The sequence below is a fragment of the Diaphorina citri genome, unplaced genomic scaffold, assembly GCF_000475195.1.
Source record: "Diaphorina citri unplaced genomic scaffold, Diaci psyllid genome assembly version 1.1 scaffold344, whole genome shotgun sequence".
Lineage (NCBI taxonomy): Eukaryota > Metazoa > Arthropoda > Insecta > Hemiptera > Psyllidae > Diaphorina > Diaphorina citri.
Window position 1 is genome coordinate 6011 of NW_007377779.1, and position 24620 is coordinate 30630.

A 24620-nucleotide genomic window follows, 5' to 3' on the forward strand; every position below is an offset into this window, starting at 1 on the left:
GACGGGAGAATCCTGCCAATGAATAAAGAGAGAAAGAAAAAAAAACTAGGGACCTCAAAACATGTTTTGGCACTTTGGGACCATCGAAAATTTGACCCGATTACATTACTTTCCTTCCTATAGGATAAGGAAAGTAAAATCTGTAGAGAGTAGGTTGGTATATATTTTTTATTTATTTATTTATTTAAGAGGTTTGACAGAGGGAACTGTACCTGCTATGGTCTTATCGTCCCGAAATCGAAGAGAGAAGGAAGACAGGATAGGAGAAAGCCAGCCGTTCCGAGAACGAACATTATCCCATGAGGATAAAATCCGCCCCGGGCGGGAATCGAACCCGCGGCCTAGCGCTTACAAGGCAGACGCACTACCAACTAAGCTAACTATAGGCTGGCAGTCCATCATTAATGGTTCGGCCGAGAACGAACATTATCCCATCAGGATAAAATCCGCCCCGGGCGGGAATCGAACCCGCGGCCTAGTGCTTACGAGGCAGACGCACTATACCAACTAAGCTAACTAGGCTGGCAGTCCATCATTAATGGTTCGATTTTCAGAATCTCGCATTTACAAGTTAGAAAGTTCAAACTTTCAACTCATCTCTTGAGACACACGATTCACACGAAGTATAAATCATTCCATCTGTCACATACATGCACCGAATTATCATTCCATTCTTATCGTTCAATAGCTCAATGGCCCAAGATGACTTGACGAAATCTGAAGAGCTATAAAAAGCAAATAAATATCGAATCTTTTCGTTCTGAGCTATTGGAGAGAAATGATACGCCACAGTTTAGTCGAAATTTTAAACCGCCCAAGATGACTTGACGAAATCTGAAGAGCTATAAAAAGCAAATAAATATCGAATCTTTTCGTTCTGAGCTATTGGAGAGAAATGATGTCAGCCTAGTTAGCTTAGTTGGTTTTAACTACCCTCTATCTTTGTCCCTCCTACGCCCTTTAGTTTCTCTTTTTTACCCTCCTTAACCATCAACCTTCTTCTTAACTACCCTCTATCTTTGTCCCTCCTACGCCCTTTAGTTTCTCTTTTTTACCCTCCTTAACCATTAACCTTCTTCTTAACTACCCTTTCTCAACTTTCTCCTTCCTATACCACCTATTTTTTCCTACCCTCCTTTAATCACCCTCAACGATAAAGCATATACCTCCTACTCCCTCCTATACCATTCTATCTCTCCTAAACCATCTCGTTTTTACCCTCCTTATCCATTACCTTTCTCCGAAACCCCATTTTAAAAAAAAAAAAAAAAAAAAAAAAAAAAAAAAATGAAATCTCCACTGATATGTTATTGTGAAATTGACATCTCCACCAATTGTGAAAATGACATTTCCACTAATATGAAATTGATGCTATAGAATAGTCAAAATGATATCTCCACCAATTTCCAAAAAACTGTGATATCCAACTGGAAGATGCTTGGAATGCCTTGTAAGATGTAGGTCGCGGGTTCGGTTCCAATGACACTTTTTCATATCCTGTCCTCCGTCTCCCTCCTCTTTTGGGACTATAAAACCTCCGTTGTTACAGTTCCTTCTATCAAACCTCCTAAAACCCCCTGTAGGTGTAGAAAAGCATTTGCGAACCCCCTTGTTTAGAGAGAAAAAAGACGTTGTTTTTTGGACACCCTGTACAAGATATAAGTAGGTGTGTCATAACACACCTACTTATCATTGTTAACTAGAGGTACTTACAATTTAAATTGCGAGTCTATTAGATACCAATAGTAAAATAGGAAGACTGGGTACCTCATTTCTAATTCAATTGTTACACGGGATGGTGATGATAAGAGGTAAGAGGTAATTTTTGTACCGAAGATAAAATAAATAATTATGTAGAATACATAGCTCGAATGAGACCAAGAGTTTTTTTTTCTGTGACAAACGAGGTTCCGAAATCGAAGTGAGGACAGGATAGAAGAAAGCCAGCCGTTCCGAGAACGAACTTTATCTTTTTAGAATGAAGTTCGCTCCGGGATGGAATTGAAATCGCGACCTAGAGCTTAGAAGGTATTCCAAGCTAACTAGACTTGCCACACATCTTTAGATCTTTTTGTGGGATATCACAATTTTTGGGCGGGCGCGCTACCTTTCAAGCTTGAAGTGGAAACCAACGACTTGAACGTTTCTAAAGACTTACAAAGTAACTCACTTAAAATACCAAAAATTTGACACTGACAGACAAAAATTTGACACTCCAATACCTAGTTGGAGTGCGTCCACCATGTCCGCGTTGCAACACTTCGGCGCGGAAATGATCCGCCTCAGCCGCGGACTGGAGAGTGTCGGAGCGTCCTTTTCCAGCGAATCCAGGTGACAATCAAATCCAAACTTTTTTCATCGAATATGTTCAAAAAATCGTGGGTCAGCTTGACCCTAGGATTTTTTTATTCGTCCAATTTCCCTATGTGGCGGCCGACCCACCTCTGTGGCTGAGTGGTCAAGAGCACAGACTCTTCACCTGGAGGTACTGGGATCGAATCCTGGCCAGGGCGAAAATTTCGACCGAATTTTTCGCTGGATAGGCATGGATATGAAAGAATGTCCCTTGAAATAATGCGAAAGGGGTTCCAAGGTACATTTTTTTTAACTCCCTTTAGATTTTATTTGTTTTTTTGTTTCCTAATGAAAAATCCTTCATAGAAAGAGGTTTGATAACAATGTCAGCATTAATGAACTAGCGAACAACCTGAGAATGATGGATGAGAAGAGAAATCAGGCTCAGAATTATGAAAAATATAAGGGGACAATCAATCTAAACAAAATACTTCTGAGAAAAACTATCGAAAGTGCTGATAGTAATGATGTTCACTTCTCACTTCTCTTGTCTGAGATATTCAATGTTCTAATTCTGCAGTTTGGTTGTTACATCCTGTATCGCAAGTTTTTTAAAAGGAACTTTTCATAGAAATGGATTTTAAGACGTGTCTGTGTCTATCTGGCGTTTCTAGTCACGCAAGACTTGGCTTGTTCAATCAATATCCATTATTTGTTCAATCCATCCACGCCACGATCCGGCTCAATTCAACTCCATCAATAAAACTACATTTAGTAGAGATTTCATTAGATACCTGCTTCCCATGAAACTGCTGGGTCAGTCCGAGGACAGAAAGTAACCTGTTGGAATATTTGCAGTCGAAATAAAAGAGCGAGTTTTGACGATTCTGGGAATCGAACCCCGGGACTTTTCGAATGGCAAACATGGAGCAAAAGCGTTACCAGGTGACCACCCGAACCCCCTCCCCACAACAAGTACTAACCGCAAGTGTGGACTACTCAATGTATTATCTCCCCCCCCCCTTTTAAACCGGGTGTTCTGAAAATCTGAGTGCGCGAAATCGGTAGACGGCAGTGCACCACGTCAAGTTCCAATAAGCACTCGTGTACAATTGTGTATCTTTACAAAAACCGATTAAGCAGGGGTTTTTTTTTCTCATGAAATATTCTTACAGATTTTATTTGTCTAGAGCTGCCTCCGTGATTTTCCACGGAAACTGTTCCAACATATTTAACCATTTGCCGGAATCGAACAATGGTCAATAGAAATGGAAACCCACACCGCCGTAACTATCACGTGATTACCGAAAATCGAAGCCGACATGCAGAATAGCAATAGAAATACGCGATATCGTAAGAAATATCGAGACAATAGATGTAGGAATATCTAAAATAGCTGCATTAGAATATGAATAATAGTCATATTAGAATAAGAGATACCATGAATTTCACATGACATCTGAAATAAACTAGAGCGATGGAGCATGGCCTCTTCTTGGTTTTCATTCATGATCTTCTGTTTGGTGAAATAGAGAAACGGGGTTATCACTTGGCCCATCTACTGACTATAAAAATATTGAAAATCAGGTGGGAATGGAAACTATAGATAGAAAGTAGAAATGAAGGTCCCTCGATCCAACGCGAAACGACATTCTAAACTGACTAGGCTGGTCACACATATTAAGTTGGAAATTAGTGGAGATGTTAAGTATTTTCACAATAACATCACTTTCATATTAGTGGAGATGTCATTTTCTCAATAACATCATTTTCATAGTTCAAAGTTCATACTAGTAGATATGAATCGAACATTACCTATTTGTTTAGGTGCCCACTACCCACAAGAGAAGATAAAATTTAGTTACAAGATTTGATAATCTCTTGGAGGGTTTCAGCAATCATTATATATAAGTTCTGTGGGTCAACTTGATAAGGAGAACCAAAAAGGCAGATATATTTTGCAGAACTTCAAAGAATTACTGAACACAGAAGACTAGAGGAGATCACAGAAAGAGGGTAGGTATAAGGTGAAAACTATATATGAAAATATAAATCTATATAAATATAAATCCTCTAGTCTTCTGTGTTCAGTGTACCTCGTTTAGTGTTTAGTGTTTCCTGTAGCCCTGTAATGGAGGGAGTGCCTCCGAAACATGTCGGCTTTTAATAAATAAACTGTAATAATTCTTTGAAGTTCTGCAAAATATATAGTCTGCCTTTTTGGTTCTCCTTATCAAGAAGTTCAAGATTTGACCCAAACGACAACAAAAGAGATCTCAAGTTAAGTAAAACCATGTAAAAATGGCGTAAGCCAGTTTAGTTAGGTTGGCAGATAAGGTGCCTGCCTTGCAAGCGCGAGGTCGCGGGTTCGATTCCCACCCGGGGCGGAGTTTATATTAAACAGATAAAGTTCGTTCTCGGAACGATAAGACCTCAGTAATTACAGTTTCCTCTAACAAACTTAGAAAAAAAACCCGTGTGAGATGGTGAAAGATTACGATTGAAAGAAGGACGGCTTTCAGAGTAACCCTGTATACATACCGAATAGAGGATCCCAGTTTAAGTACTCACCAGGTATGCATTGTATTCTAATACATAAAGCACCGAGTAGTGAGAAGTGGGTACTTATGTATTTTGGTAACGTTACTTTCCAGATGAAATGGAAATGACTATGACCTACTGCCTTGATTTGATTCATGTGAAATTGAGCCTTAGGAGTTAATAAGTTATCACTTAACTATGTAAATATAGCCAAAGCATCGTCTGTGAATACAAGTTTCACATAATATCTACGTCAGAGACGATTTCAATAGGCAATAATTTCAAAAATAAAATCACCTATGCTTTTTGTAAAAATCTATCAAGGAATGTTTGGAATCACTGAATTTAAACACTTATAATAGTGATAGGTAATCACTGAATTTAAACACTGATAAAGCGTACATAGAATAGAGAGCCTTAGGAGTTAATAAGTTATCACTTAACTATGTAAATATAGCCAAAGCATCATCTGTGAATACAGTTTCACATATTTACGTCAGAGACGATTTCAATAGGCAATAATTTCAAAAATAAAATCACCTATATTTTTTGTGAAAATTGAAAATACAGTTTATAAAAACAGTCTGAAAACAGTCACAGTTTGAGTTTAGTGCAAACATCGCTCAGGGCAAAAAATAAAAGAGTATAATGTCAAATGCGAATCGACCCGTTGAATAAATTGAACGATACAGGATATGTATGTAATGTCAAATGGGGTTTTGCCGTCTGTCCTCTAAAATTTGGAAGATGATCGATAGGTGATTTTATTTTCGAAAATACAGTTAAGGTTCGTTCTCACTTGTCGTTCGGAAAAATCGTGTAGTAGTTATTAGAGATTGCCCCGGGCAATTATTTCGCCCTTTCTTTGCAATTTCTTGTATTTTTTGTACATTTTCCCAATCCACCACCTAGAGAGGAAGTAGCAGTGAAAGAGAAAGTGATTGTAGAGATATTCCAAACAGAATTAACTAGTCGTTGCTAATTGATCTGTCACACTTGAGTGAAAAGCATAGCTGGTATTCAAGGGAACAAGAGAAATTTGAGTAATCTAAAAGCCATCATTTATGCTCCAGAAAACCTCTGAAAGTTCAGTTAGCTTGTACAGATCAAAGACATATTGATCTGTCATCAGCCCAAGGATTGATTAGAGGTTCTGGTGAAAGTTGATTGATGCAGGGGCGCGGGGTAGGAATTCCTCCCCGGGGTACATTTTGGTGAAGATCTCTTTTGCCTGAGAAGGAAAAACGGAAGAATACATAAAAGTTTGTAGATTTCTTGTATTTGTGTCGGAACGGCTGGCTTTTTCCTATCCTGTCTTCCTTCTCTTTTCGATTTCGGGACGATAAGACCCTATCAGTTACAGTTCCCTCTGTCAAACCTATTAAAAAAAAATCTTGAAAAAAAAAAATCTCCTTAAAAAAAAAATAATAAAAAATAAAAAGATCCTTTATGTGTAGAAGGAACTTCGTTCAATCAAAAAATTAACAAGTCCACAGACCCCAAGAGTTAGGTTAGGTTAGTGCTTCTCAAACTGTGGGCCCCGGCAGAGTAGAAGCAAAATTTATGAAATTGCCGCGGAAAGATTAGAGTCTTGAAAAGTGTGCCAAGGTGGCCACAACTTTGAGAAGCACTGGGTTGGGTGGTAGAGAGTGTAATATTTCACTAACCTGATTGACAGCAAAATCAAAGTCCAGATCCAAATCAGGGCCGGAACATAGATGTACATTGGAGGGGACACTGGATGACAGGTCACAGTGTGAAGTGTCTGGTACGTTGAAATAGAGAGCGTACAGAACTTGAGGTCTAGTGTCACCCCCTGAAATTAAGAGTACAAAAAAACTTAAGCCTTTTAAAAAAAATCTCAAAGTACGAAAACTATCACGTAATGAATTAAATTGAATGAAAAATTGTCGAGTTATAAAAATTAGACCTCACTTGAACATTTTTTTTTACTTTCTATTACTACAGTATAGCGAGCTATACTAGTAATGAAAGTATTGTGTTTTTTTTTTTTCATGATAACATCATGTTCCCTTGCTAAAAAAAGCAAATGTTGAGTGCGACGGGCATCCACTCGTAAATTTTTGTAGCCAAAATTTTTTGGTACCAGTCGGACAGGTCACAGTGTGAAGTGTCTGGTACGTTGAAATAGAGAGCGTACAGAACTTGAGGTCTAGTGTCACCCCCTGAAATTAAGAGTAGGTACAAAAAAACTTAAGCCTTTAAAAAAAAAATCTCAAAGTACGAAAACTATCACGTAGGTGATGAATTAAATTGAATGAAAAATTGTCGAGTTATAAAAATTAGACCTCACTTGAACATTTTTTTTTCATGATAACATCATGTTCTCTTGCTAAAAAAGAGCAAATGTTGAGTGCGACGGGCATCCACTCGTAAATTTTTGTCGCCAAAATTTTTTGGCACCAATCGCTATGCGTATTTGTATTACATAGCTACTCATTTTCCTCACGAGGCTGAGTCGACCCCGCAACAGCCAGTCACGGAATCAATCATTTGCATGATACAAATTTTTTGACTTTTATATTACATAGCTACTCATTTTCCTCACGAGGCTGAGTGGACCCCGCAACAGCCAGTCACGGAATCAATCATTTGCATGATACAATTTTTTTGAGCCCGCCAGGAATCGAACCCGGGTCTCCTGCGTGCAAGGCGAGCGCAGTGACCACTACGCCATGGGAGCTCACTGACAGACCAAATATGCAAAATCACCTGGTTAAAAACTTCAACCTTGGTTTGATCACTCACCAGTTGCAGCGGGTTTAAACACCCCGTCGAATGCACTACAGTTGAGTAGCTTATCCACCGTAGACTTCAAGTCCTGTCGCGCCGTCTGCTCCTGTTTGCATGTCATATGCACTACATAGAGACCAGGAGGACATGCATGGGTAGCAGGTCCTAACTCTATCACGGTGATGGGGTTCACTGCTGGGAACTGAAGGAGAGTGAGGGATTCCTTCTCTGAAGGCAGGATCGATCTGAAATAATCAATGAAAATAAGCTTAACACATCTTTTGGGGCTTTTTGAGCCTACACCTAAACCAGAGTGAGCTTTTTGTGTATGATGTATGATCAATGCATAGTAACCTCTGTTTTTTTTTTCCTTTTTAGGCGCGATATCACCACGTTAAAAATTGGTCGTTCAAGCCGAAAAACGAAAAAGCTTTAAATTTGGCATAATGGGAGTTTTTCATCTTAGCCAACATGGACACTGGACAGTATATCCATACCAGTAAATAGGGTGTAATAAGAATAGAAGATCTAGAATCTGATTGGTCCAGAATGAATTTAAAACAAATGGCAGTCAACCAATAAGATATGTAGCCACATTCTGATCAAATATGAAAGAAACCAAAAGTGACTCTGGAGTCTGTTCCTGTTCTTGAAAGCTACTTTGCACTTTGAATCACTGTTTGTTACATATTGCCCAATGAACATGACTGAAAAGTGATTAACCTGTCGAGGTGAACTTCCAATGGACCAATCATGCACTGCCTTGAGGTAGAAACACACTACCGTCATGTCATATCACGTGAGCTCACGTGACGTGATAGTAGTGTGGCTGTCCTGAACGAGATTTACCTACAATATTATGGGAAAACTTTGAACTACATCTTTCAATCAAATATGAAAGAAACCAAAAGTGACTCTGGAGTCTGTTCCTGTTCTTGAAAGCTACTTTGCACTTTGAATCACTGTTTGTTACATTTTGCCCAATGAACATGACTGAAAAGTGATTAACCTGTCGAGGTGAACTTCCAATGGACCAATCATGCACTGTCTTGAGGTAGAAACACACTACCGTCATGTCATATCACGTGAGCTCACGTGACGTGATAGTAGTGTGGCTGTCCTGAACGAGATTTACCTACAATATTATGGCAAAACTCTGAACTACATCTTTCTGACTACCCATGAGCTCACGTGACGTGATAGTAGTGTAGTTGTCCTGAACGAGATTTACCTACAGTATTATGGGAAAAACTCGGAACTACATCTTTCTGACTACCCATGAGCTCATGTGACGTGACGTGATTGGAGTGTTTCTACCTTTTTTCTCACGTCTGTAATATTGCTTCATGTGTTTTGCGAAGTGCGAGCTTCTTAATGACACAGACCCCTGGATTCGGTCCACATTACTAAAATTAAAACTAGTCGTAAACAAAAAGTAGTGGATTACCGATATAATAAATAGATAGTAAAAAAAAATGTAAAAAATAAAAATGATATCACGATAATGTTTGAGATGCAAAAAGATAGAGGAGGAAAAATAATATTCTAAGAGGATGTAATTATAGGGGAAAAACAAATAATAATTCTATAAACAAAAAGCAGGACAATAGACTAAACCATAGGGTAAAGGTACTCATGTTGAACCACCTAAATTAGACCATACTTTAGGATCAAAGAATTTTGGCAAAAAAAAAAAAAAAGTTTGGTGTAGTGTAGTTGTGTTTGAGTCAAAGGCATTTAGGTACAAATATGAACTGCGTGAGAAAAAATGTTCCTACAGTTCATCTTCCTTGAACTGATCTCGTACCAAGACAGACACACGTTAGATACCTCAAACAAGTCAATCCAGCAGGGACTATAGAGACCATTGACTTGATGACAGTAGACAAAAAAGAGTATAGGTATTTTATAGTAGGTAACAGAAACACTCACTTGTGACTTGAATTAGCGCAAGAATAAAAAGAGGTTTGAGAAAACTAATTATTAGGTAAGTACCTACGAAAAACGAAATTTTACTTCAAATTCTTCAAAAGTCGTGAGGTCTTGAGAAACAGAAAATAAAATTTATAAAAATTACAAGTCAAAAATAAACAAAGAATTTATGGTGGGAAAGGGACGTTTTATGAAAAGTAAAATCCCATCCCCCTACTGTTGTCATGGGATTTTTCTCGAAAAATCTCGTCCTCAACACGCTCCCCTGTGCTAGATCCATGCCAGATCTACGCTGTACGGTAATTACCGTATTTGTGCGGTAATCGAGGTCTGTTTTACCGTACTGACCCATCTGGCATCACTGTACGCAACTCTGAATACAGTGTTGCCAGATGTTCTCAATGTGGAATACCGTACGTATGCGAAAAAAATCGTACAAATAAAAATTTCTTCTAAACTCCAACCTCCAACCCGCTTCGTTTGTTTGTGCGCAAGCGTTTCTGCGCATTTTGACGTGAAATCTGACGTCACAACTCTTTGAACTTTTTCATTAGACCGCCAATTAAAAATTGAATTTTCGACCTTTTAAATTACTTTTTCGGAGTTTTGACCTCATATTTGGATTTTTCACAAATTTTTACGTAAGAATCGACCTATAATTAATAAATTTAATAATATTTTCCTAATTGCAACTCCTCCAATAACTTTCAGAGTTCACTGTGTAGTATGTGTGTGTTTTCTGTAAATATTTTCGTTTTCTAAACAATACCTCAATTAAAATTCAACAGACAACAGATTTACCTGCAGAAACACTGGGGTAATTCTCCAGACCCATACATCGGATGTAGGAACGGTGTATTGCCATATCTCCCCAGGGAGGCTAGAAACCTCTTGGTCCTCTCTACCGCCTCCATACAGGGTGTCTCAGTACTCGACATTGCAATAGCGTACTCGGATGTAGGAACGGTGTATTGCCATATCTCCCCAGGGAGGCTAGAAACCTCTTGGTCCTCTCTACCGCCTCCATACAGGGTGTCTCCGTACTCGACATTGCAATAGCGTACAGTACGTAGTGCATGAGGTTATCCGTCAGCTCTTTGCTCTTCAAATAGTCCACGAACTTTTTATCTTCAAAACCTGTGAGGACAAAGATGGTATTAGATGATAAGAGGATAAAGATAGTGTTAGTAAGATATAACTTCTGACTTATTCCGAGGCCAGGATTCTGTCACGGCAGACTAATGATTTCCGTCGTTGGTTGGACGGGGGGCCCGACGCTCGTTAGGGCGTAAGGGAAATGACGAAGAAGATATAACTTCGATCGACCGAAAAATAAAGTCTTCCTTTAAAAATATAATAAGTGCTAGGTCGCAGGTTCAATTCCCGACCGGGACCTTATCCCAAAAACACATCGTTCGTTCTCCAAACGACTGACTTTCTACAATCATGTCCTTTTTTTCTTCGATTTTGGGACGTTAAAAACTCAGTAGCCAGCCTACTTCAAAACCTGTGAGGACAAAGATGGTATTAGATGATGAGAGGATAAAGATAGTGTTAGTAAGATATAACTTCTGACTTATTCTGAGGCCAGGATTCTGTCACGGCAGACTAATGATTTCCGTCGTTGGTTGGATGGGGGGTCCGACGCTCGTTAGGGCGTAAGGGAAATGACGACGAAGAAGATATAACTTCGATCGACCGAAAAATAAAGTCTTCCTTTAAAAATATAATAAGTGCTAGGTCGCAGGTTCAATTTCCGACCGGGACTTTATCCCAAAAACACATCGTTCGTTCTCCGAACAACTGACTTTCTCCAATCATGTCCTTTTTTTCTTCGATTTCGGGACGTTAAAAACTCAGCAGTTACAGTTCCCTCTATCCTCTATCAAAACTCTATTGAAAAAAGAAGAGGGGAAAAAAAAACCTAACTGTACCTATGTCACAACTGGACCTCTTCAAATGTGAGAGTTTTTTTGTTTTAATTTTAAAAGATGAGTGTTTCATCGCCGTTTTTATTTTGTAAAAATGAAACAGCTGCTACATTAGACTCGTGTGTTCTGTGTCGTAGCATGCCCATCCCGAGAATCGAGTCTTTCTATACAAGCAAGCGTATTACGACCAGAAATCTCTTCTCTTTACCTGCAAACTCATTGTTATCTTCCTTATGTCAAACCTCTTAAAAAAAAAAAAAAAAAAACTCAGTAGTTACAGTTCCCTCTATCAAAACTCTATTGAAAAAAGAAGAGGGGGAAAAACCTAACTGTACCCATGGAGCTTTTCAAATGTGAGAGTTTTTTGTTTTAATATTAAAAGATGAGTGTTTCATCGCCGTTTTTATTTTGTAACAATGAAACAACTGCTACATTAGACTCGTGTGGTCTGTGTCGTAGCATGCCCATCCCGAGAAACGAGTCTTTCTATACAAGCAAGCGTATTACGACCAGAAATCTCTTCTTTTTACCTGCGAACTCATTGTTATCTTCCTTGAGTTTTTTGTTTTAATTTTAAAAGATGAGTGTTTCATCGCCGTTTTTATTTTGTAAAAATGAAACAGCTGCTACATTAGACTCGTGTGGTCTGTGTCGTAGCATGCCCATCCCGAGAAACGAGTCTTTCTATAGCGTAAGCAAGCGTATTATGACCAGAAATCTCTTCTTTTTACCTGCGAACTCATTGTTATCTTCCTTATACTCAACACAGATGGTGAGTAGTTTCATCAGGAGTCTCTTCTCGACAATGGAAACATCCTTGGTTTTAAACACATCGGCTCGTGAACACGGTACAAACTCAAGCTTATCATCTATCCAAGTAAGAACTCGAGTTACACTGCGGAATTCAGCGTAGCGCGCGATGTTAGATGAAATGAGTAACTCGACCAGAGCCCCGCGAGCAAACAGCAACTGGGAATAGATTCAAATAGAATAAATTAATAAAATATTGACAGTCTAGTCAGCTTAGAGGTAGCGCAGACATACTTACGCGCTCAATAAAAACCTCTAAAGCTTGGAGGGTAGCGCGTCTGCCTTGTAAGCGCTAGGCCGCGGGTTCGATTCCCGCCCGGGGCTGATTTTATCCAAAACAGATAAGGTTCTCTCTTCTCTTTTGGGACTACAAAAAGGAAAAATGAGCAGAGTGACCACAAAAAGGAGCTTTCTTTTTCATTGTCATGGCTTCTGAATAATTAGATACCTAAAGAAGTTCACAAAAATTGAAGGAAAACTCAAAATTTTCAAGAATGTGACAACATTCAGACTGGCAAATAGTGGGAGAGAAACAATCCATAATTTATTGATGAGCTGCTCAGAGTTTGGGTTGCCATATGACACAGCATACTACTCAAACAGACAAGTTACATTAAAATCAAATTTACTATTATGTCCAAGACAGTTCAGCAAAAAAGGTTTATGAAATGATCTTGAAATCTTACTTTAGGTGCCAAATCCAGGTTAAACTTTCTATTGAGGGATAAGAGATGAGCTTTAGACCACACTGGAGTAGCTTGTGAATCCCCGCCATCACTATTTGGAGTGGGCGCAGAGTCAACTTCAGGGGATTGTCTGAAAACCAATTGTTTAATAAGTTTTTTTTAAGGCTTTATGGCAGGATTCTCTTCCACCCAACCAAAGATAGGATAGCAAAAGGGGAAAAAGGCCTTGTCAAAGATGATGAGCTTGAACTTTGAGAAAACTTCAGCCAAGATAGAAAGAAAATGTGGATTATCGTCCTTGTCCTTGATTATTAATTATCATTTTTCAAAGCCTCAATTGTTTCATGTTGCTTCTAGGTAATATATGCTATGAAAACTTCTGCAACTCTGAATAATAATTTATAGGCCGCGGGTTCGATTCCCGCCCGGGGCTGATTTTATCCAAAACAGATAAGGTTCTCTCTTCTCTTTTGGGACTACAAAAAGGAAATATGAGCAGAGTGACCACAAAAAGGAGCTTTCTTTTTCATTGTCATGGCTTCTGAATAATTAGGTACCTAAAGAAGTTCACAAAAATTGAAGGAAAACTCAAAGTTTTCAAGAATGTAACACTATTTGTTACAAGAATGTAACAAATAGTGGGAGAGAAACAATCCATAATTTATTGATGAGCTGCCCAGAGTCTGGGTTGCCATATGACACAGCATACTACTCAAACAGACAAGTTACATTAAAATCAAATTGACTATTATGTCCAAGACTGTTCAGCAAAAAAGGTTTATGAAATGATCTTGAAATCTTACTTTAGGTGCCAAATCCAGATTAAACTTTCTATTGAGGGATAAGAGATGAGCTTTGGACCACACAGGAGTAGCTAGTGAATCCCCGCCATCACTATTTGGAGTGGGCGCAGAGTCAACTTCAGGGGATTGTCTGAAAACCAAATGTTTAATAAGTTTTTTTTAAGGCTTTATGGCAGGATTCTCTTCCACCCAACCAAAGATAGGATAGCACAAGGGGAAAAAGGAGAAGATGAAGAAAATGAATAGAAGAATACAAAGATGACGAGATTTTAGACTTCAAGACTCTCATTATGACCTGCTATGAGAATCTTGAAGCTCTCAACACTGATGGCATTTCTAATTTTTGATAACAGGCTCTGGAATATAATAGTTTTCATAACAGTAGAAGACTCTTGAATTTAGTTGCACTTCAATTTCTTCTGAGGGAAGTTAGTGTGTCTCTGTGCATTCTCTAGTAACTAACCATCTGAGGTCTACTTTTTAAGGGGGGAAAAAAAAAACATTCAAGTTGTTGTTAGCTAATGATCAGAATTGACTGTTACACCAATTTCTTACACACACATCAATATTTTCCTACAATGTCTGTGCTGGTTTCCAAGACAGGACAAGAATAAAGATGAACACAGTTCAAGTAGAAAGTAAAAATGTATACCTCAAGTAATATTCAATCTGAGTACAAGAAAAATAAGCATCCAATTAATTAGTACCTACATGGGTTAATTAACTAAAGGGCTAATTATGACATTGTAAAACCATTTCCCTGTAATTTAATTATGAGACCTTGTTGTGACTGGGTCTTCAGTCCTATTTGGGCAGGATAAACAAGGTATAATTTATGCTATTCTTGGACAAAACAGAACATTGATGCTCATTCCCTAGAGTCCCTCATCAGATGGTTGAAAAGACACACAATACTACCAAGTTAGGTGTTGGGACTGCTTGGTCAACTTGAGAGCAGCAGAAAGTAAACCATTGAAATATTTGAAAAAAAAACCCTCAGAAACCACAACAATGAAAACTTGTTACAAAAAGAAGCTGTCACAAATGAGCAGTGACCAGTGTTATTATAAGGTTTGGTTAAACACAAAAGGAGCTTTCTTTTTCATTGTTGTGGCTTCTGAATAATTGCCAAACTTTCTGATTTACTTTACATTACTCTATTTTGTGTGGACTTAGAAGCTGTCTACACTTTGGATTGTAAATTCTGTTCTGCAAAGCTATTTTGAACTTTATGATAAGTTGTGGTGAGAATCAAGATGACATTTGGTTTCATATTTGTATTAAATAAATGCAAAATTATTTACAGATATCTTGGAATCTTTAGTGAGGCTCAAAGCAAAAGGCTCAACTAAAAATGCTGACAATGAGCAACCTAGGAGGAGGGCAAATGCAAGTACAAGTGATAGGGGTCAGAGTGAAAAGTCAACCACCAAAGAGTATACACCTGCTCAATTAGAAGAAGTTAAAAGGTAAATCACTTTTCAAAGAATAATAAAAATAGTGATATTTTCCTTGCGCAATTTTCAGGTTGTAATGGTGGGTTAGGGAAATGGAACAATCTCCCCATTCCTCATCATTACTACCATGACAACTGTGAAAGGAAAATACTGCTATGAAATGATTAAATTTTCAGACACACAACTTTTGCGTCAAATAATTTAACCAGTCCATACTTATGTAAAAAAGTTTTGTGTCAAAACACCCTCTTGAATTTTGTTGTACTTATCAAGATACTTATTACTTACATTGTCATACATTATGATTTCAGAATAAACAAATGCAAGGACTACCTCCCCATTCCTCATCATTACTACCATGACAACTGTGAAAGGAAAATACTGCTATGAAATGATTAAATTTTCAGACACACAACTTTTGTGTCAAATAATTTAACCAGTCCATACTTATGTAAAAAAGTTTTGTGTCAAAACACCCTCTTGAATTTTGTTGTAGGTACTTATCAAGATACTTATTACTTACATTGTCATACATTATGATTTCAGAATAAACAAATGCAAGGACTATTATGAAATATTAGGTGTAACAAAAGAATCAACAGACAGTGATATCAAGAAAGCTTATAAGAAGCTTGCGTTGAAACTTCATCCCGACAAGAACAAGGCTCCTGGAGCCAATGAAGCTTTTAAAGGTAAGAAATTAGACTGTGATGTTTACAAAACCTAGATATGAAGAATACCTAATATTTTCTAGATATGAGGAAATGTCCATGTCAACTATTAGGACTGCCTCTTACACAAAAAACCCCCTGCTTCTAAAAGTATAGGAAATACTAAGTAGATTAGGAAATACTAGTAGTATTAGTAGTATAGGAAAACAGAGTTCAAGTAGAAAGTAAAAATGTATACCTCAAGTAATATTCAATCTGAGTACAAGAAAAATAAGCATCCAATTAATTAGTACATGGGTTAATTAACTAAAGGGCTAATTATGACATTGTAAAACTATTTCCATGTAATCTATTAATAGGTGCATCTCTTACTCGGGAATGAACCATTCTTCCTCAATATTAGACACAGTAGAGAATGGACTTCCAATGGTCACAAGAGATTCTCCCGGAGCTGCCAAGCTGGTGGTTTCATCGGTCAATGGTTGTGGTGATGGTTCGGCTCTGCACTCGTCCAACCATTTTTGTAAGCATTCCAAATTGAATGAAGCCCACATACCTCCATAATAGTCATTTCTAAAGGGAAGAAAAGAAATAATTTGGTTATAATTAATGTGAAATTGAGTCTATTCTTAGATTTATTTTATTTTATTTTTACCCTGATGTTTCTTGGTAGCAGTAGCAGCCCATGGTAAACTGAGGTAGTTTGCCATATAAGTGTCTTGAATGAGTCTGAATACTCGATTTTTTTCTTACTACTTGCTTATTGTCAGCAATTGCTGACAGTGGACATGAGTGTTGATGAAATACTACAGTAAAAATACTTATGATGTGGGTCATTATTAACCCCATTAAACTTTACTTGGAAACTTCAATAAAGACCATATAAGTGTCTTGAATGAGTCTGAATACTCGATTTTTTTCTTACTACTTGCTTATTGTCAGCAATTGCTGACAGTGGACATGAGTATTGATGAAATACTACAGTAAAAATACTTATGATGTGGGTCATTATTAACCCTATTAAACTTTACTTGGAAACTTCAATAAAGGGAGATGCCTTACCCATCAAGATGAAGAGCTTTCTTGCCAATTCTTGTCACAGCAGCTGCCACAATTGATTCTGCCATGCCTGATGAAAATATTCAAAATGACATTGATTTTGGTTGTTTGAAATAAGATAAGAAAGTTGATCTACGTACTTTGTTTGCATCCAAGATACAAGCAGTTCTCTGTGCCTACATGAATGGCCATCCAGTTAGACAACACACTTAATTATGGGAGTGCATATTTCCTAGAAATAAATTCAGGGCTGACTCATGCAGTCATTAGTTTTTCCTTCCAATCTTGGTAAAACCCATTCCTATTGGACAGTTGATTTGGCTCTCCCAATTTTCAATAATTAACAGCAAGCAACCATGGAAAACATATTGATAGATTTCCCAATCCACCACCTAGAGAGGAAGTAGCAGTGAAAGAGAAAGTGATTGTAGAGGTATTCCAAACAGAATTAACTAGTCGTTGCTGATTGATCTGTCACACTTGAGTGAAAAGCATAGCTAAACTCTATCACGGTGATGGGGTTCACTGCTGGGAACTGAAGGAGAGTGAGGGATTCCTTCTCTGAAGGCAGGATCGATCTGAAATAATGATCGAATCAATAATAACCCCTTAACCTCTGTGGCTTGAGAGAGTCATTTGACCTGAAAAATAGTTAAACGAAAGTATTAAGTATCTTATGGTCTTACCTATCTGTGATGAACATTGCACGGGACATCCCCTTCTTGGGAATAGTCTTAAGGAAAGAGGAGGGGGCATTGGGTACCCCAATGACCAGATGTTGTGTACCCAGACGCTGTTTGGTGGATACAATACCGCGACATGTTTCACTTTGGTCGATAAGAACTCCATCTTTGGTTTAAATAAATATTTGGCAAAAGTTTTTTTTTTTTTTTTCCTTTTTAGGCGCGATATCATCACGTTCAAAATTGGTCGTTCAAGCCGAAAAACAAAAAAGCTTTAAATTTGGCATAACGGGAGTTTTTCATCTTAACCAACATGGACACTGGACAGTATATCTACATATACCTACCAGTAAATAGGGTGTAATAAAAATAGAAGATCTAGAATCTGATTGGACCAGAATGAATTTAAAACAAATGGCAGTCAACCAATAACATATGTAGCGACATTCTGATCAAATATGAATGAAACCAAAAGTGACTCTGGAGTCTGTTCCTGTTCTTGAAAGCTACTTTGCACTTTGAATCACTGTTTGTTACATATTGCCCAATGAACATGACTGAAAAGTGATTAACCTGTCGAGTTGAACTTCCAATGGACCAATCATGCACTGTCTTGAGGTAGAAACACACTACCATCACGTCCACGTGAGCTCACGTGACGTGATAGTAGTGTAGTTGTCCTGAACGAGATTTACCTACAATATTATGGGAAAACTCTGAACTACATCTTTCTGACTACCCATGAGTTCAACTCCATCTGCCGCTCGCTTCAAATGATACACTCCTCCATAGACAGCACACAGTCTGAAGCAAAACAAGAGGATATTTCAATTAAAAATCTGGTGTGATCATCACACGACGTTCCTTATCCTATTGAATGATGCTTAGGTGTTCTTCTACCGTAACTTTCACAATATCTCACAAGCGTTTAGTAAGTACAGCTGAAAACCTCCAAAAAGCGGTCGAAAACTGTCAAAATGAGGTCAAAATACAGCCAAAAACAGCAACACCTATTTTAACCACACGTATCGTGTCATATTTGTGAACTTCATACCAAATTCCAAGACTTTTACCGTTCTCGAAATATATTGTTTACAGACACACGGACCAATGGCTGAAACTTTGTAGGATTTAGGGACCTTCCAGTAGAATAAGGAAAGTAAAAAAGACTAAAAAAGGAATAAACTTTTTTTAATTATTAGCTCATGTGACGTGACGTGATTGGAGTGTTTCTACCTTTTTTCTCACGTCTGTAATATTGCTTCATGTGTTTTGCGAAGTGCGAGCTTCTTAATGACACAGACCCCTGGATTCGGTCCACATTACTAAAATTAAAACTAGTCGTAAACAAAAAGTAGTGGATTACCGATATTTAAATAAATAGATAGTAAAAAAAAAAATGTAAAAAATAAAAATGATATCACGATAATGTTTGAGATGCACAAAGATAGAGGAGGAAAAATAATATTCTAAGAGGATGTAATTATAGGGGAAAAACAAATTATAATTCTATAAACAAAAAGCAGGACAATAGACTAAACCATAGGATAAAGGTACTCATGTTGAACCACCTAAATTAGACCATACTTTAGGATCAAAGAATTTTGGCAAAAAAAAAAAAAAGTTTGGTGTAGTGTAGTCGTGTTTCAGTCAAAGGCATTTAGGTACAAATATGAACTGCGTGAGAAAAAATGTTCCTACATAGATGCGCATTGCACATAGTAGGTATTGAGACCAAAATTAGATTTCAGCTCAAAATAACATTAGGTATCTATTTTCGCGCTTGTGCGTAATAGTGGTTCCTACATAGATGCGCATTGCACATAGTAGGTATTGAGACCAAAATTAGATTTCAGCTCAAAATAACATTAGGTATCTATTTTGGCGCTTGTGCGTGATGGTAGCAAATAAATCACGAAGAAACTTTGGCTCTAATTGAGAAACAGAGACCTGTCCTAAATTTTCCCAAAGGTCCAATATGAGGTAACCTTACCCTATGTGGTTATTACACGCAAATTTGTCCAGGATTCTTCTCTGTGTGAAAAATTAAATTAAAAGGAATATTTTATTGTTTTGAAATTGCAAAACCTAAAATAAACAAAACAAAATAATAAAACTCTATTTCGTAACTGATGGAATATCAAAATTCCTAAATATGAGGTAACCTTACCCTATGTGGTTATTACACGCAAATTTGTCCAGGATTCTTCTCTGTGTGAAAAATTAAATTAAAAGGAATAATTTATTGTATTGAAATTGCAAAACCTAAAATAAACAAAACAAAATGATAAAACTCCATTTCGTGGGAATATCAAAAGTCCTCGGACAAATTTGCGTTTGAATAGAATAAATTAAATATCATACGACATTTATAGGAGCTAAAATAAAAAGTACACAAGTATGTAGACCAAGTTACACTTGGGAAAATCATTGCAATGCATACTATATCATACGTATTGTTTGTTATACATGCTCCAAGTGTGTGGACAATACACGTAAATCCATGGAAAAATACTTTCCTTGTCCTTTTAGGATAAGGATTATAAGGAAGTGAAAAAAAAAGTGCAATATACACTTTTTTCAAGAAAAGCTATTAGTCCAGGCGCGGCGATAGCAAGTTGAATGCACTAAATGGAACACTAAAGTTAAGCAACGGAGCGAGGGGTTGGTATCTGGATGAATGACCAATTGGGAAATACCTTCACGACCCTAGATTTCAACGGCTCCTATTTTCTATAATCGAGACACTAAAAATCTATCAAGGAATGTTTGGAATCACTGAATTTAAACACTTATAATAGTGATAGGTACCAGGCGCGGCGATAGCAAGTTGAATGCACTAAATGGAACACTAAAGTTAAGCAACGGAGCGAGGGGTTGGTATCTGGATGAATGACCGATTGGGAAATACCTTCACGACCCTAGATTTTAACGGGTCCTATTTTCTATAATCGAGACACTAAAAATCTACCAAGGAATGTTTGGAATCACTGAATTTTAACACTGATAATAGCGATTATCACTGAATTTAAACACTGATAAAGCATACATAGAATAGAGAGCCTTAGGAGTTAATAAGTTATCACTTAACTATGTAAATATAGCCAAAGCATCGTCTGTGAATACAAGTTTCACATAATATCTACGACAGAGACGATTTCAATAGGCAATAATTTCAAAAATAAAATCACCTATATTTTTTGCGAAAATTGAAAATACAGTTTATAAAAACAGTCTGAAAACAGTCACAGTTTGAGTTTAGTGCAAACATTGCTAACAGGGCAAAAAAAAGGAGCATAATGTCAAAAGGAGCACAATTTGCCGTCTGTCCTCTAAAATACGGGTTTCCCAATCCACCACCTAGAGAGGAAGTAGCAGTGAAAGAGAAAGTGATTGTAGAGATATTCCAAACAGAATTAACTAGTCGTTGCTGATTGATCTGTCACACTTGAGTGAAAAGCATAGCTGGTATTCAAGGGAACAAGAGAAATTTAAGTAATCTAAAAGTCATCATTTATGCTCCAGAAAACCTCTGAAAGTTCAGTTAGCTTGTACAGATCAAAGACATATTGATCTGTCATCAGCCCAAGGATTGATTAGAGATTCTGGTGAAAGTTGATTGATTTGTGATAATGATAACAATAGATTACGTACCTGTGCCCACCACAATGACATCGTAATCAGAAGGCAGATCATCTTCACCCATGTTGGTTGAAATTTAAACGTCCAGGTGTCTAATTATCACTAAAAAAAGTTTCAAAGATAAAAAATTGATTAAAGATATCACCTATCACAGATTCACACTATTCACAGACGACAGACGTCATTACGTACCTGTGCCCACCACAATGACATCGTAATCAGAAGGCAGATCATCTTCACCCATGTTGGTTGAAATTTAAACGTCCAGGTGACTAATTATCACTGGAAAAAGTTTTAAAGATAAAATTGATTAAAGAAATCACGTATCAGAGTATCACAGACGACAGACGTCTAGACCAAAAATATTTTCCAAATTCCAGTGATGCCAGATCTACGATGTACGGTAATTACCGTATTTGTGCGGTAATCGAGGTCTGTTTTACCGTACTGACCCATCTGGCATCACTGTAAGCAACTCTGAATACAGTGTTGCCAGATGTTCTCAATGTGGAATACCGTACGTATGCGAAAAAAATCGTACAAATAAAAATTTCTTCTAAACTCCAACTTCCGATATATCGCCGGATAATTGTCGATATATCGACGATATATCGCCAAAAAAATATATCGATATATATCGGTTTTCGATATATCGCAACATCCCTACCTCCAACCTCCAACTCCATTTATCAAAAATTCAAATTTCTTATCAATATTCGAATATTTTCTTGATTCTGTTTCTAGACTAGAGCTTTAGCTTATCAGTTTATCCATCCCCGTTTCTGATATCTGAACTAGAAAAAGTAGTGGTTTTCATTGTGAGTCCATCACCCTGGAAAAGTTGGCTCTTGAAAGGATGATCATTTAGACCCGTGTAGAAATCACTAAGTAACCATTCCAACACACCCTTTCTGTAAAGTTTTACAGGTAAGTAGTGTACACAAACTGATTATTGAAACATAGTGGCTGGTGTTTATCACTCTGGATTATCAAGGATTTTTGTTTAAATCCTTATCAACCCAGCTATCAGACAAGTAGATCATAAAGATCAATAGGTGCTTTATCAAAATACTGTGAAAAGGGAATAAGAAGCAAGTGCCAAGTTCAAAGCAGCTGTCAACTAATTTTAATTTTATCAATTTACTTTTTCCAGGCAAACACAATTTCATTATGAAGTTTAATAAAGACAAGAAAGATGAGCTATTTATTGAGAGACTTGAACTAATGAATTCATACATCACTCAGAAATACCAGTTGGAAACATTGATCAAGTCAGGTAAGTATGATCAGTGACTGCCTCGGTGGTCAAGTGGTTGAGAGCATAATTCACTCTTTTTTCAAGAGCCTTGTCAAAGATGATGAGCTTGAACTTTGAGAAAACTTCAGCCAAGATAGAAAGAAAATGTGGATTATCGTCCTTGTCCTTGATTATCATTTTTCAAAGCCTCAATTGTTTCATGTTGCTTCTAGGTAATATAATGCTATGAAAACTTCTACAACTCTGAAATTCCGTGACTGGCCGTTACGGGGCCCACTCAGCCTCGTGAGGAAAATGAGTAGCTATGTAATATAAATGCGCATAGCGACCGGTGCCCGCATGGTAGGTAATTGGGAGCTGGATTATTGCGATATATGTATTCAGAAAAATCCTACAATGCTGCAGTGAGCACCAAAGTTGTGATATAGTAACACAAAGAAAGACATTTATTTTATTAATAATTTACCCCTTATGAAACTAAGTAATGTACTTAACTACTTGGTTGTATTTTAAATTTCAGGTTGTCTCCATCTGGCCAAAACAAGGTATGTAGATAGAAGACCAAATTACATATCCACATTACAATTACCAACAAGTGATTCTGACAAGGAAACTAAAGCTCTGTACAATGTCAAACTAGTGGAAGGTTTCAGGTTGTCTCCATCTGGCCAAAACAAGGTATGTAGATAGAAGACCAAATTACATATCCACATTACAATTACCAACAAGTGATTCCGACAAGGAAACTAAAGCTCTGTACAATGTCAAACTAGTGGAAGATGATACTGTTAAAGACTCAGAGAAAGAAAATGTTAACAATTCCAACAAAAAGGAAACTAAAAAATCCAGTGAGAATAAACATGAAGGCAGCCACTTTGAATTGATCAAGCAAGAAGATGTGAAAGAGAATCCATTAAGGTGGTTTGGTGTTTTAGTGTCTCAAAGCTTGAGAAGTGCTCAAACAGATTTCCAAAGGTGTATAAGTTTAAGTGTTCAGATTGCCAATGTGCAATTAAAGCTGAAAAAATTGGAGGACAAATTGAAAGAAGAAAGGTGATGGAAAGTAATACAGTCACTTGTTTATTACACAAGTATTTGTTCCAATTAAAAACACTTGTCATCTGTGTAGGTACATAAATTTTGGTCTTATGAGATGTGTTCAGATTGCCAATGTGCAATTAAAGCTGAAAAAATTGGAGGACAAATTGAAAGAAGAAAGGTGATGGAAAGTAATACAGTCACTGCAATGTTTATTACCCAAGTATTTGTTCCCATTAAAAACATTTTAAGTTTAAGTGTTCAGATTGCCAATGTGCAATTAAAGCTGAAAAAATTGGAGGACAAATTGAAAGAAGAAAGGTGATGGAAAGTAATGCAGTCACTGCAATGTTTATTACCCAAGTATTTGTTCCAATTAAAAACATTCGTCATCTGTGTAGGTACATAAATTTTGGTCTTATGAGACCTTGTTGTGACTGGGTCTTCAGTCCTATTTGGGCAGGATAAACAAGGTATAATTTATGCTATTCTTGGACAAAACAGAATATTGATGCTCATTCCCTAAAGTTCCTCATCAGATGGTTGAAAAGACACACAATACTACCAATTTAGGTGTTGGGACTGCTTGGTCAACTTGAAAGTAGCAGAAAGTAAACCATTGAAATATTTGGAAAAAGAAAAACCTTTTTTCCAATGGTGGATATTGAACCTGGAACCTCTTGCATGGCAAGCAAGTCTTGCCAAGCATGGCAAGAGCAACTTTTGGACCAACTCCTTGTGTTTATCATGAACAAACTGTGTTGATGAGAGTTTTCAATGATTTTGATCTTTCCAAACCATTCTTGATGCATTGCTGAATTTGTTGATCAGAGATGGCCACACCACCTAATATAGAACAAAAAATGTATTAAAAAGTTATGAATTTAATAAATTAAATTTAAATAATTTCAACTCCAAGATCCTGTCTCTAAAGCATTATGCATTTTTCATTTCTCAAGGCATTTAGAAAAAAAAAAAATAATAATAAAAAAAAAAAAAACATGAAATCAATAAAAGAACCCTTCTCTAAAGAATTTTGCACTTAGATCGGAAGAGCGTC

The 24620-nt window shown here is 37.1% G+C and overlaps 3 protein-coding genes and 2 long non-coding RNA genes across 5 annotated transcripts in view; 2 read left to right on the plus strand and 3 right to left on the minus strand.

Annotated features, from left to right (window-relative positions):
• Window positions 1-5980: 5980 nt before the first annotated feature.
• Window positions 5981-21434, minus strand: LOC103507823 (rab proteins geranylgeranyltransferase component A 1). The gene is made up of 10 exons (XM_026822598.1): window positions 21277-21434; window positions 16943-17009; window positions 16253-16453; window positions 12950-13079; window positions 12185-12422; window positions 10524-10659; window positions 10324-10410; window positions 7606-7835; window positions 6504-6652; window positions 5981-6067 (listed from the first exon to the last, which is right to left on the minus strand). Exons 1-10 carry the CDS (start codon window positions 21326-21328, stop codon window positions 5981-5983), a joined length of 1377 nt encoding a protein of 458 aa, XP_026678399.1. The 5' UTR covers window positions 21329-21434.
• On the minus strand, window positions 17979-19415 carry LOC113466849. The gene is made up of 2 exons (XR_003391124.1): window positions 18835-19415; window positions 17979-18373 (listed from the first exon to the last, which is right to left on the minus strand). It is a non-coding gene; the product is annotated as an uncharacterized LOC113466849 (long non-coding RNA).
• On the plus strand, window positions 19427-20185 carry LOC108252213. Its single transcript, XR_001809470.2, has 2 exons — window positions 19427-19605; window positions 19783-20185. It is a non-coding gene; the product is annotated as an uncharacterized LOC108252213 (long non-coding RNA).
• A 498-nt stretch (window positions 21435-21932) lies between the features above and the next one.
• Window positions 21933-23598, plus strand: LOC103507818 (coiled-coil domain-containing protein 115-like). The gene is made up of 4 exons (XM_026822601.1): window positions 21933-22191; window positions 22418-22540; window positions 23043-23168; window positions 23302-23598. The coding sequence occupies exons 2-4, from the start codon at window positions 22435-22437 to the stop codon at window positions 23577-23579; spliced, it is 510 nt and encodes a 169-aa protein (XP_026678402.1). The 5' UTR covers window positions 21933-22191; window positions 22418-22434; the 3' UTR covers window positions 23580-23598.
• Window positions 23599-24305: 707 nt separating this feature from the next.
• Window positions 24306-24620, minus strand: part of LOC103507824 (exosome complex component RRP43-like) — a 2613-nt gene continuing 2298 nt past the window's right edge. The window contains exon 5 of the mRNA XM_026822599.1: window positions 24306-24406. Within this exon, the coding sequence (XP_026678400.1) occupies window positions 24306-24406 (101 nt within the window). The remainder of the gene's footprint in view (window positions 24407-24620) is intronic.